We start from the raw sequence: 15,514 nt of genomic DNA, 5'->3' as shown, positions 1-15,514 counted from the left end.
CCCTCGTGACTAATCTCATTATGTCGGTCTGGGGCTCCGTGCATACATGTCTGAACCTCAATTATGTTGTGATCTGAGTATATTTTTTTGATATGGTGACATTTCTTATCAGATCATCATTGTTAGTGAAGATGAGGTCTAGTGTATTCTCCAGTCTAGTAGGCTCTATTATTTGCTGGTTTAAATTGAATTTTGTGCAGAGATTTAAAAGCTCGTTTGAGTGCGAGTTTTCATCAGAGCTGCCTCCTGGTGTTATTACTGCAACAATATTATTTGCTATATTCCTCCATTTTAGGTGCCTTAAGTTGAAATCCCCCAGGAGCAAGATGTTGGGTGCAGGAGCTGGAAGATTTTCCAGACAGTGGTCAATTTTTAACAGCTGTTCCTGGAATTGCTGGGATGTTGCATCCGGAGGCTTGTAGACTACCACAATGACTAGGTTTTGGTTCTCGACCTTTACTGCTAAAACTTCCACTACATCATTTGAGGCATTTAGCAGTTCTGTGCAAACAAGTGACTCTACAATGTACAGGCCAACCCCCCCCTTTTGCCTGTTCACTCTGTCACATCTGTATAGGTTGTAACCTGGGATCCATATTTCGTTGTCCAAGTGATCCTTTATGTGGGTCTCAGTGAAAGCCACGAACATTGCCTTTGCCTCTCCAAGCAGTCCACGGATGAAAGGTATTTTGCTGTTTGTTGCTGGCTTTAGACCCTGTATATTTGCAAAGAAGAATGTCATCGGACTGGTGGTATTGTTGGTACTGGGGGTGTATGATAATCTATGTAACTGTATCTATGCATACCTGAATAAACTTACTTACTAACAATAAATAACCAAAAATTCACAATACCGTGACTGGAACGATACACAAATAACCCGCACATAAAAGAGAGAAGCTTACGACGATGTTTCGGTCCGACTTGGACCATTGACAAAGTCAATGGTCAAAACACATCACTTAAAGGGAGGGTAAATCAAAACCAGGAAGATGAACAAACTTTATTATACCATTGAGCATAGTTAGGAAGCTGGTCACATCTTCAGGCAGGAGACCTGTTTCTAAAACAATTTAATGTCTATACCTTTATTTGTAAATGTTTTACCATCTAGTGGCAACTGGTTGGCAAAACGTCAACAAAAAAAAATACCTAGATGTTACACATGTCTAATTCTTCATTTAATATCTATTTATTACTGCAGAGCAGACAGCATTTACAGTCTTTTGTTGTTTTATTGAGTATCTTATTTCTGTGTTCTGGAGCTGTTGCACAAGTTAGTTACTGTAACAAAAAATATTGGTGCAGATCAGAATACAGTAGTTCAGGTCCCACATTCAATCGAGTAATCATAATATTGAATAGTTATAGTACACAACTATGCATACTATATTTTCTAACAGGGAGTGAATATGGTATTGAAGTATGTATACCCTAAAAATATATACCCCCCAAAAAAATTCATCACAATTTTTTTCTGTCATATAACTATACAGTTGAACTTCGGTATGCGACTTTAACCCTTTCAGGGTCGACAGGCCCTCTCCCAGACTTGTTCTCAGGGTTGCCAAATTTTAAAAAAAAAATTAGTTTTTTCTTATGAAAAGATAGAGAATCTCTTCCCAATCATAATGACAGCAAAAGTATGAAATATGATGGAAAACTTACGGAATTATGCTCTCACGAAGTTAGTGGTCTCAACGATGTTCACGCATCGGTGATTTTGCCCACTTTGAGCCCTATTTTCGGCCAATTCCAGCGTACTAGTCAACAAAAATCACAACTATTTCGCTAGAACTCCATTTTTTCTATGGAATGTGTACAAGAAACCACCCATTTAACGATTTCAACTATCCAATAAAGTGGTCAGAATTTAGCAATTTTGCCAATTTCACAAAAATTTCAAAAGATGCCAACTTCCAAATAGGGTCCAGAATAAACAAGAAAGATATTCCTGGCACTAAAATAACATTTCCTCTGTCCATTAGTCATGTCCCCCATGCCCCTCTTACATTCTTTTGCTTTCCACTTTGAATTTTTATTCTCACAAAAAATAGAAAGATTTACTGTTATGCAGACTACTGCATTAGTGTAGAAATGGTATAAATAATATCAGTGCACTTGTGAAAGAATATTAGACTCACCAGTTGACGTGTATTGGACGCGTAGCATGATTTGTTTACTTTTGAACTTTGGCAAAAATCGAAGATTTCTGCTACTTTGAGCTCAATTTCAAGGTACTTTTCATTGTAAAACCAATCAAAATCGTCTCAATTTCTGTAATATGTCTTCCATTCTATAAAATGAGACCAAGAAAACTAGGATACCATCATAAATACCATACGAAAATACAGTGCAAAGTCGCTGTTTTAAACGCCGTCAAAGTTTTTTTTTCTCATTACTCACTGTGTGCTGCAGGATTTTTTTTATACTGTGCACACTGACCACAAAGACCCATTCTTTCATATGTAGGCCTACCAGCTTTCTCGCACTAGATTTGAGGGCGCTAGAATTTAGGCGTACTAGTACATCAAAAACCCTGGTGCATAAACCGTACTAGTACGTCGGAAACCCTGAAAGGGCTAATTCATTCCAGAAGGCTGTTCGAGTGCCACCCCGTTTGAGTATCGAACAAGTTCTTCCTAACCAATTTTCTGTTTGGTTTGCTGTTATCACTAATTGTCGTAGGCCCCATGGTGACTTATTTATACAATACAAAAACACACCAAAAAATGTGAAGAAACATGAAATAATTGACAGCGAAGTTTTGGCATGTCTTATTTGTTAGGTCAAGGGCTGAGCTTTGTTCGAGTAGGGAGTTGATCATATTCCGAGGTACCACTGTATTTATAAGAAATTTTGCCTTTTTCTCAATTATTATTGCAGATATAAACCTGAATTTTTACCCTATTATACTACATATAGTATTTTAAGGAACCATAACAAGGATTTTACAAAAAATATCAGGGAATACATGAGGCACCAATTGAGCAATAAAAGTATTGTACAGAATATGTGGGGCGAGATATCAACACAGTATAGTTAACCATAACCTTTCAATAATAAGCATTTATAAGATTTATTTGCTAATACCTTTCAGGCATTTAAAAGTTCATTTACAACAACTTCTAACACAGAAAAATAAAAAAAAAAATACTGCACAACTATTAGTCTTAAAGAATCTAATCACTTTCTCCTTTTTTTAAAAACAAACAGAAGAAAAAAATGATGATGTTTGTCTTGGCCAAGTAAAATACCCTAGTTATGCTATGATGTGAAACAGACATGATGTTTATGTTGAAAATCAGAAATGTTTCTATTATCATATGAATTACCTGTGTATAATTTTATAAAATAATTAATAAACTCATATGGATCATACAACACTGCTGAGTGGTGACTATGTTTGGAGAAATAGGTTACTGCACATGTAAAATCAATGTCAGAGTTTGTGCACTAGGTTGGTTTCTGTTAAAATGTCAAAAAGTGAGTCTGCATTGCAAGTGGAACTCTCGGCAATCGGGTAAGTTAAAGTGAGCATGTCAAGGCATAACAGATGTTAAAAGTGAATTCAGTGTGCGCTTTGATAGATAGGAGTCTTTTAAGGCATAGCCAAAGAAAGCTTGACCTGGTAGTGTTTGCAGTAAAGTGCTGGGCATTTCTCCATTTGTTATCAGTGTGTGGGGCAATGGGTGTCCAGTTTGCAACAGTGCAAGATGATTTCCCATACCTGGCAATGATAGATAGATGGCCAAGAATTAATTTCCAATTTAAACAAAAATAGTTTGTTGTGCTCTAACTAGGACCAACATTATTGTTAGTGGTTTCAGATTGAGAGAGTAATGGAAAATCATCCAAGAAAGAGACTCTTCCTTGTGGAAAATTGGTAGGTCATGAAATAGTGGGTCAAGCAGCTGAGTAAGAATGCTCAGTGTCTCCAGGAAAGAAGAACGAAAATGAATTGTTGAAATTTTCCAAGGAGGAAGGGAAAAGTGTGAGGTTTACATAAAGGGGGTAAGAGAAAAGGGCTAGTAACCTCCTTCTGTATAACTTACTAAACATGAAAGAAAGAAAAACCTTAGTTTCTTCGTTTTTGGGTCGCCCTACCTCGGTGGGAGATAGCTAGTGTGATTTAAAGAAAAATAAAGGGGGTATATTAAGAGGCTTAACGAACTATGTACATGTATTGGAGTGTGAGCAGGGTAATATTTTGTGAAGGGATTCAGGGAAACTGGTTAGCCAGACTTGAGTCCTGGAGGTGAGAAGTACAATGCCTGTACTTTAACCCGTAAATGGTCCAAGCAGATCTACATTCACATGCGTAGTGCTCCAAAAGCAGATCTATATTTTTTTTTTACATATTTTCAAATATAAAAAAAAAAATGTAGATCAAAGTTTTTTTACACGTTTTCAAATGTAAAAAAAAAGAAGATCTACTTTTTTTACATACTATCAAATGTTGAAAAAATGTATATATACGTTTGGACCGTTTATGGGTTAAAGGAGGGGTTTGGGATATTTTCTTTTTGGAGTGACATCTGAACTGTCGTATCTGAGCACCTCTGCAAAGACAGTGATTATCTGTGAATGATGGTGAAAGTGTTTTCTTTGTTGGGTCACACCTGTCTTAGTGGGAGAAAGCCAACATGTAAAAAAAAAAGAGTAAGAGATGTTGCCAGAGATCAAACATGAAGACTGAAAAGCCAAAATATGGGGAGTCTATGATTAGATGAATTAATCTTACTGATGTGATCATTCCGTATGTAAGAGGATCGTAAAGGTCATGAAAGAGAATAAAATAATGAAGGTAATGGGTATCACAATGATCCTGCAAAGGGACATTTGCTTTTGTATACAGGCTCTCAGCTGAGAAAGACTGAAAATCCCCTAGATATAAACAATCTACAACAATGAATAGCATTAAGTTTATTAAGGGGATGAGGAAGCTGAAGAATATACTACTGTACCTAGTCTCCTTAATCTACCTTAAACAAGATCAGTCTTGAATGAAGGCAATGAGGAGTTTTTTTTCTATCAGCTACCCAAGAAAAATGATTTCCCATTTTTCAGTTGACTAGGGTTGCTTTTACTGAGCTGATATAAGACTTCAATTATATTAGACAATTAAGGATAAGACCAAGAAATTGAGATCTATCATTCACTTGAATAAGGCAACCAAGCAAGTAAAAAAAAAAATAGGCTGTGGGATGATAGAGCATGGAGTGAAAGTTATCAAGTTAAGGTGTCCCGTAGCTTGATCGCTAGTGCACTCACCTCACTCTGAGGTCTGGGGGTCGATCCCCTAGTATGGCTGGAAAACATTAGGACATGTTTCCATAAGACACCTGCTGTCTATGTTTACCCATTAGTAAAATGGGTACCTGGGTGTTAGTCAACTGGTGTGGGCTGCATCCTGGGACAACACTGGCCTAGTTTGTCTGAAATGCTCTGCATAACAAGGGACTTTCTATATAATAGTATGTCATTGATGTCAGCTAGGCCTGTATACCTTGTATATGTACTTGTAGAAATAAAGACATATTATTATTAACATATTTGAAACTACATAAGGTGGCCCATGTGGCAGCACAAGTGATACAACATTAGAGAGCGGTTGCTACAAGCCAAACAATCTATTGCTGCACGAGTGACAGCATACACACAAAAATGACTAGATAAGTGTAGGAAGAACTGAGGAAAGTGCATTGATGGCTATCAGGAATATCATAGTACTGAGGACTCAGTGTTGTAGAATGCCTTGGACTTGCACAGTCAGGAAAAAGGCTGTTATATATTTGAAGAATGAAGTTCCTCTCTGATAGAAAAATCTTTGAAGGAAAAGTGGTAAACTGCCTCATTAGATTAATGAATGGGATTGTTTCAAAATGTTGTAATATTAGGTAGTGTTGTAAGCTTTCTCTGGATTGAAAAAATAGCAGATTGCATGGTTGCCTGTGAATGTGTTTCTGAATGCATGTACTGAGGCAGAATAAGAGGTCGATGGTGGAATGATCCCCTTCTAAAACCAAACTGATGAGGAGAAACTCTCAGGTTATTAAATTCCACATAAGTCATTTATTAACCAAGCATTCTGGCAACTTACAGATAGTGATGGCAATCACGAATATGTACACAAATTTTAGTACTTAGTATATTTATTAAAAAATTATATGATTTACAACTTTTATGCAACTTCATAAATACTGATGACATAAAAAGTACAGCACAATACTGCACTAAACCCTTACTTAAGAAATACGTATTATACAATGCAACAATATTGCCTAAGAGAGCAGTAACTACAAATATACTAAAAGATAGCAATAACTACACATATATACAGTACCAAAATATAAAACTAAATATAAACCAAATATACCATAAACTGTTATATCACTCAAAAGACTTGACAAAAAATACTGCTGAAGTTCCTTAACCTCTGAAGTATTTCCATCTAAGAAAACCACTTAGATTTGACATAAGCCTGTGCACTCCTCAAACCCAAATGCTTTCACATAAATAATAAATATGCACTACGTAGAAAAATATTGTTTAGTATATAAAACTAATGGACAAAGTCATTTATATAAGTGCTTGTAAATTATATTTAAATACTGAGGTGCAAATAATTTCAGATGCCCATTATAATACTGTATGTTGTCATCTTGTCAGCTTACATCACTACAATAAAATGAGGTTGTACTGTACTATCATATTTATTTGAAAATACTGAACCCTCAAGGGAGATTCCTTGACACTGGTGAGGGGCTCTCGATCTAGGGAATTGGATCTGTGCTCCAGTTCCCTGAATTAAGGCTGAATACCTTCCATCCCTCCTCCACATGTGCTTCATAATTCTACAGGTTTAGTGCTCCCCCATAATTATAATAATAATTGAAAATACTAAACCTGTCAGAGTGATATAGCATCTGGGGAATGGGATATAATTAGGTTAAAGAGGGTAGCTCTACTTCCTTGGATCAAGAGTTCTTCACCACCATCAAGGAACCCCCTTTGAGGGGGGGCATAGGGTTGTACTGACTTGTGAATAAACAATGTTTCTTTGGAGATAAACCCTTCTTACTGATTATAATAATTGGAGACAAACCTGTAGAGGTCTCAAAGCACTTGGTGAATGGGAGGTACATGTATTCAGTTTCAATCCAAGGAATGAAAGGATAAACCCAGTTCTGTAGATCAATAACCTCCTTACTGTCACAAAAAAAAAAAAAAGAGGGAGATGCTTTATCATTCCTTGGATCAACCCTGATTACCTCCTATTGCCCAGATGCTGTATGGTTCCTACAGGTTTAGTGCTTCCCCATGAACACAAGTTCATGACAACAGTGGTGTGGTGGAAGGTATACATGTACTGTACTTGTATGCATATACTGTACCTGTATACATGTACTGTATCTGTAACCACTTACTAAAAGTTTTACTTTCCTACTAACCTTCAAATTCAAAATGCAACAATAAAAACTTTTTTCTTCACTATTGTGTTATACTAATTTGTGCATCAAATATTTTTTTTTTTGTGTATGAGACAGTCTTTTGGTGACACAATACACAGTTGTTGGTAAGTTAGGTTTTGATTTCTACTAGGGCCTAGGCAGCCTAACTGATCCCCAACCACCATGCCACTAGTTAGTTTACTATTATTATAAAACAATACTAACTCCTCATATTATTATTATTCTTCACGAAAGCACTAGGTCTGTGGAGGTCATTCAATGCTGCATAATAAAGATGTGCCTAAATTATAGGTCAAAAAGATGTGCTGACAATGGGTATAAATTATTATAATCATAACTAAGCACTAAACCCATAAGGGTCATGATGGGCATAAAAACAGAATGAGTAAACAGATAGTGCAATATATCAAAAAGCCATAGACAAAATCTACATCAAAGGTAGTACAATAATTTAAAAAAAAAAAAAGGAGCGTAGAGCAAAAGTATAGGAGGTCATTGAAAACATGCTTTCTAATCAATGGGAAAAACATATCAAAAGGATTTAACTGTCAGCTTGACAGAGCAATCCTGATTGGAACAGGGTCCTCCTCCATGAGGTGACTATGGAAGAGTGAGAATTTTTTTTTTTCAATGAACTGGCCATATCTCACTGAGGCAGGATGACCTAAAAAGAAAAATGAAAGTTTTCCTTTTTAAATTTGGTAATTTATACATGAAAAGCGGTTACTAGCCCGATGCTCCCAGCATTTTAGAGAGCGAGACATGACTAATGTATAAGTGCAGGAGCACCATTTCCCATAACTGACAACAGTGAAGTGAGGATAGCCAATAGTTAGAGAGAATAAGAGAGTGCTGGCAAATGTTCATTTTGTTGGAGATTGACTAAGGCATGGCCATATGTCATGTCCTCATTCAAGCAGTACACTTCAAATTATTGTATGGACCAATGACACTGATGAGGATAGGAGAAATGCTCCTTGGAGCAAGTAAGGCAGCAAGGTGTGAATCATCAGCAAGGAGGGAACATTGTGATTATTATCAATAAAGTTGGGAAACACAGTCGGGGATTTACAGAACTTAAAGGAATGGTCAAGGGCTAATAGTCATGGTGCTACCCAAGAGACACAGAAGGCTCTGTAACTAACAACTGATGACACTTAAATAAATTTAATCAGAAGTTTAAGGCTATCATAGAAAACTTTGGCAATATACTACGATACTTTTTTGGTGACCTCAAAAGAGACAATTATTATTACAATAAAAACAAGGCACTAAACCCACAAGGGTCATACAGTCAAAGGAGACAAATGAATGTCTATACTATATACTGTATGGACTGAACATTTTTCCTATTTGTTTACTTACTTAACATATACTATGTACTCTGTTGTAATGCAGATTCTTTAAAACAATAACAATAATTAACCAGTGATTTATGAATTAAAGAAGAGTATCTGACATTCAAATACCAGAATAAAAAGAAAATTGTACCCTCTTTTCCTCGTTACACAGTAGAGTACAATACTGATTTAAAAAAAAAAAAAAAAAAAAGATAAACAATGAAAAAAAAAGGGACTACATAGAAATATGAGAGTGAAAAACATCAAACAAGTTTTTCCACACACCAGAGTTAAATCTACAACAGATCACAGTACAACCAGCATTGGAGAGAACATGAATATGTATATACATCTTGTCATATTAAAAGATGGTACGTGTATATACCAAAAGTATTAACAAAGCCAGATAACCCAAAACATCTTTCTTCCCTTGCTAACATTTGTTTAAAAACAAACAGGATGTTTAGGACAGAGAGATATGGGTGCAAAACTATAATGTATGATGATGTGAGTAAATAAGTCATGCAAATTAATAAGACTATACAAGAGATTCATTTTGCACAGTACATGTACTTCTATTTTATCATCAAATGATGCAATAGAAGTATAGTGATAGGTAAGAGTAGAGAACAAGAATCTGGTAATTATCCTTGTACATAAACCACCAGCATCAATGACAGAGGAATTCATGTAGTAGATAAGGAAGGTAACTGCTTTGAAAATCCAACACCAGATATTATCCTCCTCGGAGACTTCGATTTTCTAAATTTTAAAGAGGATGTTAGACAACAACAATGTACCAGAAATAGTATTTGGAAGCATGTTAGCTCACCGCATATATACCAGAGGTTACTGGGGCACTGTGAAAACTTTGCTTTGAACCAATATATAACAGAACTTACTAGAAATGAAAATGCACAATTTGATCCTCATGAACAATGAAGAATTAGAAATGTAATAATCTTATATATAATATACTCTACTCATAATCTCAATGAAGTACAAACAAGTACAAATCTTTGCATAAAGAACCTAAGAAATTGCCAAAATAGCCAATGTGAAGGGATATTCAGTAAATTTAACTTCGATAATCAAAGAATCGAACACATAGGGTGTCACGTACATCTTGCTACTGCTACTTACATTTAGCTCACACTATACATGCATATACAAGCATATATATACACACCCATCTGGTTTTTCTTCTATTTTCTTAATGGTTCTTGTTCTTGTGTGTTTCTTCTTACCTCCATGGGGAAGTGGAAAAGAATTCTTCCTCCATAAGCCATGTGTGTTGTAAGAGGCGATGTAAATGCTGGGAGCAAGGGGCTGGTAACCCCTTCTGTATAAATTACTGAATTTAAAGGGAAAAACTTTCTTTTTCTCTTTTTAGGTAACCCTGCCAGTTCATTAAAAAGAAAATCAGAGAACTGACTGGGCCAAAATAAAGAGCTATCAGGTATTATCTGGAAAATTGTCCTGAGAACTATCAAGACAAAAGAAATAATGCTAATGGTGACACTATTAAAATTACTTGCACTTTCCTTTAAAATATCATTCAATGTTGATGACTTCATTCAAGGAAAGAGATATATCAGATCTGGAAATGTGAGAGGTTGTTTAAAGATGACATAGAGCCAATAAAGCATTTAAACTACTGGGAATACTTCAAAGTACTGAGATTGTTCAGTAGTACTGTTCTCTCAGGAGCATACAGAGATACCAGATAAGATATACATAGAGATATTTGAAAAGAAGTGATACTATGGGTACAATAAGAGAACACTATGTCAACATCCAGCAGATATAAATGTTACTGAAACAAATATAAAAGTTTTCAAGAGGAAACTAAATCACTACTTCTTCCAAGAGTCACATCAATCAGACTGATGACTGTGTGGACCAGTGGGCAGCCAACAGCAACAGCCTGGTTGAACAGGCAGTGAGCAGAAAAGCTTGACCTCAGGCCAAGCTGTAAGGATGGTAAAACTTGAAACAGGTCACAGGTGTATTGATGAAACTAAAAGTGCTTTTACTAAGGTACAAGATATCTTGTCATATTCTCTCTCAATAACCAACTGCTATAAAACTTCTACTAAGCGTATAGTACTCACTAAAGTGACTAAAACAGTACTCTATGTACTGCATTACATACTACATAGAAAATAGCACTATAAAAATTATAACTAAAGAAATTAACTACTGATGGATACTGATTACCACAACAATGTTTGGAAAATTACATATACTGGATACAATAAACAAATTTTCAGCACAGGATACAATATAAAAATTTTCAGCCAAGAAATGAACACGTAATTATGATGCTAACATTTTATCAGCTAAATAAATAAAACATTAGTTACTCTTAAGACCTCAAAAATCTTAACTCAGAATTTTCAAACAATGTTTAAATTCTTTTACCTAATATACACATCAGAATTTTTTTTTTTTTTTTAACAAGTCAGCCGTCTCCCACCGAGGCAGGGTGACCCAAAAAAGAAAGAAAATCCCCAAAAAGAAAATACTTTCATCATCATTCAACACTTTCACCTCACTCACACATAATCACTGTTTTTGCAGAGGTGCTCAGAACACAACAGTTTAGAAGCATATACTTATAAAGATACACAACATATCCTTCCAAACTGCTATAAAATAGCTATAAAAGTCATGTTCTATAAGACTATGACAATATGTATATAGCACAGTTGAATTTTCAGTAAACATATTGCATCACAGGGATATTTATATTAACCCCTTCAGGGTCCAAGGCCAAAATCGCCAAGTCAACTGTTTCAACTACAAATTAAAGTGATCGGAAATTGTTAATTCGGCCAATTTAACACAAAGTTCAAAATATTCCAATTTCAAAATAGGGTCCAGAATAAACAATGTAGGTATTCCTGGCACTAAACTAAAATTTCCTCTGTTCATTAGTTATGTTTTGAGGCTTTACAAATAAATTCCATTTTAATTTTTTATTCATATAATGAATTTTTATTCACACCAAAAAATAGAAGATTTACTGTTATGCGATATTGTAATAATTGTATAAATATCATCACCACATTTGTGAATGTATATTAGATCCACCAGCTGACGTGTATTAGACATGTGAGATCATTTGTTTACTCTTGAACATCGGCAAAAATTTAACATTTCCGCTACTTTGAGCTCAGTTTCAAGCCATTGCCAGTGTTAAACCCAATCAAAATCATCTCTATTTCTGTAATATGTCTTCCATTCTATCAAATGAGATCAAGAAATCGCAAATACAACTATAAAAAACATACGAAAAACACTGCAAAGTCGCTGTTTTAATCGAAAATCATGGTCTCAGTTTTTTCTTTCATTATACACAGTGTGCTGCAGGATTTGTTTTATGTGGTGCACACATACCACATAAATGTATTCTCTCATATCTAGGCTCAAATGTACCACTCACAGTTTATCAGAGTGAGCTGAGCTCGTGGCGTAGATCTACGGTTTGGACCCTGAACGTAAAGCCGTAGATCTACGGGACGGACCCTGAAAGGGTTAAATACTACTACTACTACTACTACTACTACTAATAATAATAATAATGATAATAAATATAAAAAACTTAAGTTTTTTCTTGCTTTTGGGTCACCCTGCCTTGGTGGGAGACGGCCGGCACATTGAAAAAATAAAAAAAAACACAAATACAGTTAGGATTAATAACTGCACTGGATTACATTATTAGTCATTACTAATACAATTAGAGAGAGCAATCCAGTTTCTCTACTTGTATTAGTCATTACTAATGCAATTAGAGAGAACAATCCAGTTTCTCAACTTGTACACTGACCACTTGCTCCTGTGTATAGCCACACTTGATTACTTTTCGCAAATGGTGGAAAAATACATGAGAGTACATTTAAAGAATGAACCATGAGACAGAAAACTGTACTCAACTAGCTTCAGTCAGGCTACGCCAGGTGTGTCAGTTGATGCTACCTAGCTACCAAGGATGTATTGCCTGTGTGAACTGATCAAAGGAGTTAATACAATATTTAACAGCTTGTTGTGTGGTAGCCGCAACAACAATTGCCGAATGCAACTCTCACCCTCTTGTATGGATATGACTTGAGGGTACAAATTACCTTCTGGAGAAGACCTGGGCCAGGACCTGTCCTGGCAAATCTACCTGAACCTGAAGCTGTTTCCTACTCAGCCTTAAACAAACACAGTTTACAGAGATTTAATGCAAATATATGTATAAAAAATTACTTAATAAATACTGTACGCTTTGTCTCACCTCTAAAACCTGTTATTCTAATGCAAAATCATAAAACAGAAGCTAGCATATCTTTCAAATTCCTCTTCCTAAATTTCTACATGCATGTGCAGCAGCAGCAGCAGCAGCAGCATTGCTGCTACTACTACTACTACTATTCAAAACTACCAACCTACTCCCAAATCCCCATCCTCTCTTTCTACTTTGCTGCCTCTCCCCAAGATGGAGGGTGAGGTGATCATAGGTTGTTTGTATCTTTTGCTTGCTTGCCCATCCTCTCATTGGCTTGCCCTTCCACCTGTCATCTTGCCTTCCCATTCATGTACTCTCTCACTTTTGAATAAATGGCTTAGAAAACTGACAAGATAAGGGCAACACATGGGAATAAAGATTGCCAAGCGATGCACAAGTGTTTTATTTACTCTCACTTACCAGAACATCTGCCCTTTTGCTCACTAGGACAGCTCTCTCTAAGGAGCTTCAGAAAGACTAATTCTTAAAGTAAAGTAACTTGAAATTACCCCTCTCTTTCAACCAAGGGCTACCAATCCACCATCAGAATCAAGCTGAGGATCACAATGTACTCCATGCTTCTCCTGGACTCAACATCAACCATCCCCAGATGTTTGCCTCAACTTTCAAAGTCAGAGCAAAGGATCTTGAAGATCCTTACAGTTTAAATAATGTTTTTGCTGTTTGCAGCTTTGCCAGTTGCTGAATTTTCATGGAAAGTAACTTTTTGCAAATGGCAGGGGCTTCCTCTGCCTTTATTACATTTTTTGTCCTCAACTGCCATTTCCTGCCAAGGCAGAGTAACCCAAAGGAGGAAACACATTCACCATCATTCATTCAATCTCTGTCTTGCCAATACATGTATATGGATACTAATTGGTGCAAATTAGCATACTCTCCACATCACTACCGGTAAATTTAATTTTTGCATTAACATTCAATAAAATTAAACATTAAAAAAAAAATGCTTAAAATAAAGTACATACAAGCAGTATTTACATTACCCCACAAACACCTCTCACCCAACTTGAGGTTCTTTACATTATAGCTGCACTAATTCAGCTTATAATATAGTAAATATGAAAAACACTTGACATAAAAGCATGCCAAGGCTACTGGTTTCAAAAATTATAAAAAAGAATCTCTGTTATAAAAAGGATTCATTTATTAAAGCTGCTTGTGCTCAGTTGGCATTGGCAGTGTAGAGTGGCTTGTAGCTCTTCAGCTAACATATACAACTATATACTCCACTGCAAAGAAACTGAGGAACTCTGTAGAGAGTTATCATCTTTGGCAATACCGTACACCAGTGTTCGTATCTCTATCATATCATATTATATACTATCTATCTTTCATTGTACACACATTATTGTCCATTTCATTATTCTCACAAAATAAAATTTCAGTACGTATATATATCATGCATACTGTGGTATGCAAGACTCGCAAAATCATAATAACAAACCATGGTACAGGCAGGGAGGTAAGTACAGGCCACCACTGTAACCACAAATACAAGCTTTTAAAGATGAATCTCTCGCCAGCGTGGCTGTGGTAAACTCTACCTCAAGTCCCCTCAAAGCCGCTATCATGACTCACGAAATCACATCACGATTGCATACAAACCATGGTACAGGTAGGGTTTGAACCCATATGGTGTATAAATATACCTAGTTGGATGAATCTTATTGTAGCCAGCTGGCTCAGTGGTTTATGCACTGCCCTTGAGTTTAACAACTCGCTTGCCATGGATTCAAACCCCACCCGTACCATGGTTTGTAGCCAAGAATGATCAATCCCAATAAAAGTTACTGAATAAAAGAAAACTATGTAGATAAAAGAACACTAAAAATTAAAACACTTGAATTAATCATTATGACACATCACTTGAAGAGTCTGATATTACTGCAACATCTCCAGTATCTCTGACTGACAATACAGGGGATGGGCTTCTACTGGTGGGCAATCCTATAATCTCTGTGGCTTTCTTTTTCTGTTGCAGTTGGTATGCATAATACATGGACCATATGGACAGAGGTCTCATGTATCCAATAGCTCGGTATTTATGCTCACCATACAAAGCTTCAGGAGTTTCAAACCCAAGGCCAATTTTCTCATACACTGTGCGATACACTCCTTCAGCAGTTTTAAATCCTTCTTCTACCATGCCCTTTAACAGGAAAAACAATATAATTCAACAAATAATATGTAGGAGAAATATATACTGTATAGCACATTTGATAGAAGATGTAGTTCAGAATAACAATTGTTAGAAGCAAATCTATATTTGAAAAAAATATACATGTAATAGTGGAAAACAATAAAAAAATAAATAAACAACACATATAAGAACATGGAGGAAGTACTGAACTGTATCAAGAGAATAACAATGTGCACTAATTGAATAAATATTATACTGATGACAA

The 15,514-nt window shown here is 35.8% G+C and overlaps 1 protein-coding gene across 1 annotated transcript in view; it reads right to left on the bottom strand.

The window, feature by feature from the left end:
* Positions 1–996: 996 nt before the first annotated feature.
* LOC128703785 (non-lysosomal glucosylceramidase) overlaps positions 997–15,514 on the bottom strand; it is a 291,380-nt gene continuing 276,862 nt past the window's right edge. Inside the window, exon 16 of the mRNA XM_053798616.2 lies at positions 997–15,258. Within this exon, the coding sequence (XP_053654591.1) occupies positions 14,962–15,258 (297 nt within the window). The 3' untranslated portion in view covers positions 997–14,961. The remainder of the gene's footprint in view (positions 15,259–15,514) is intronic.

The sequence above is a fragment of the Cherax quadricarinatus genome, chromosome 87 (assembly GCF_038502225.1).
Source record: "Cherax quadricarinatus isolate ZL_2023a chromosome 87, ASM3850222v1, whole genome shotgun sequence".
Taxonomy (NCBI): Eukaryota; Metazoa; Arthropoda; class Malacostraca; order Decapoda; family Parastacidae; genus Cherax; species Cherax quadricarinatus.
This window is presented reverse-complemented; position numbering and strand designations above follow the sequence as displayed.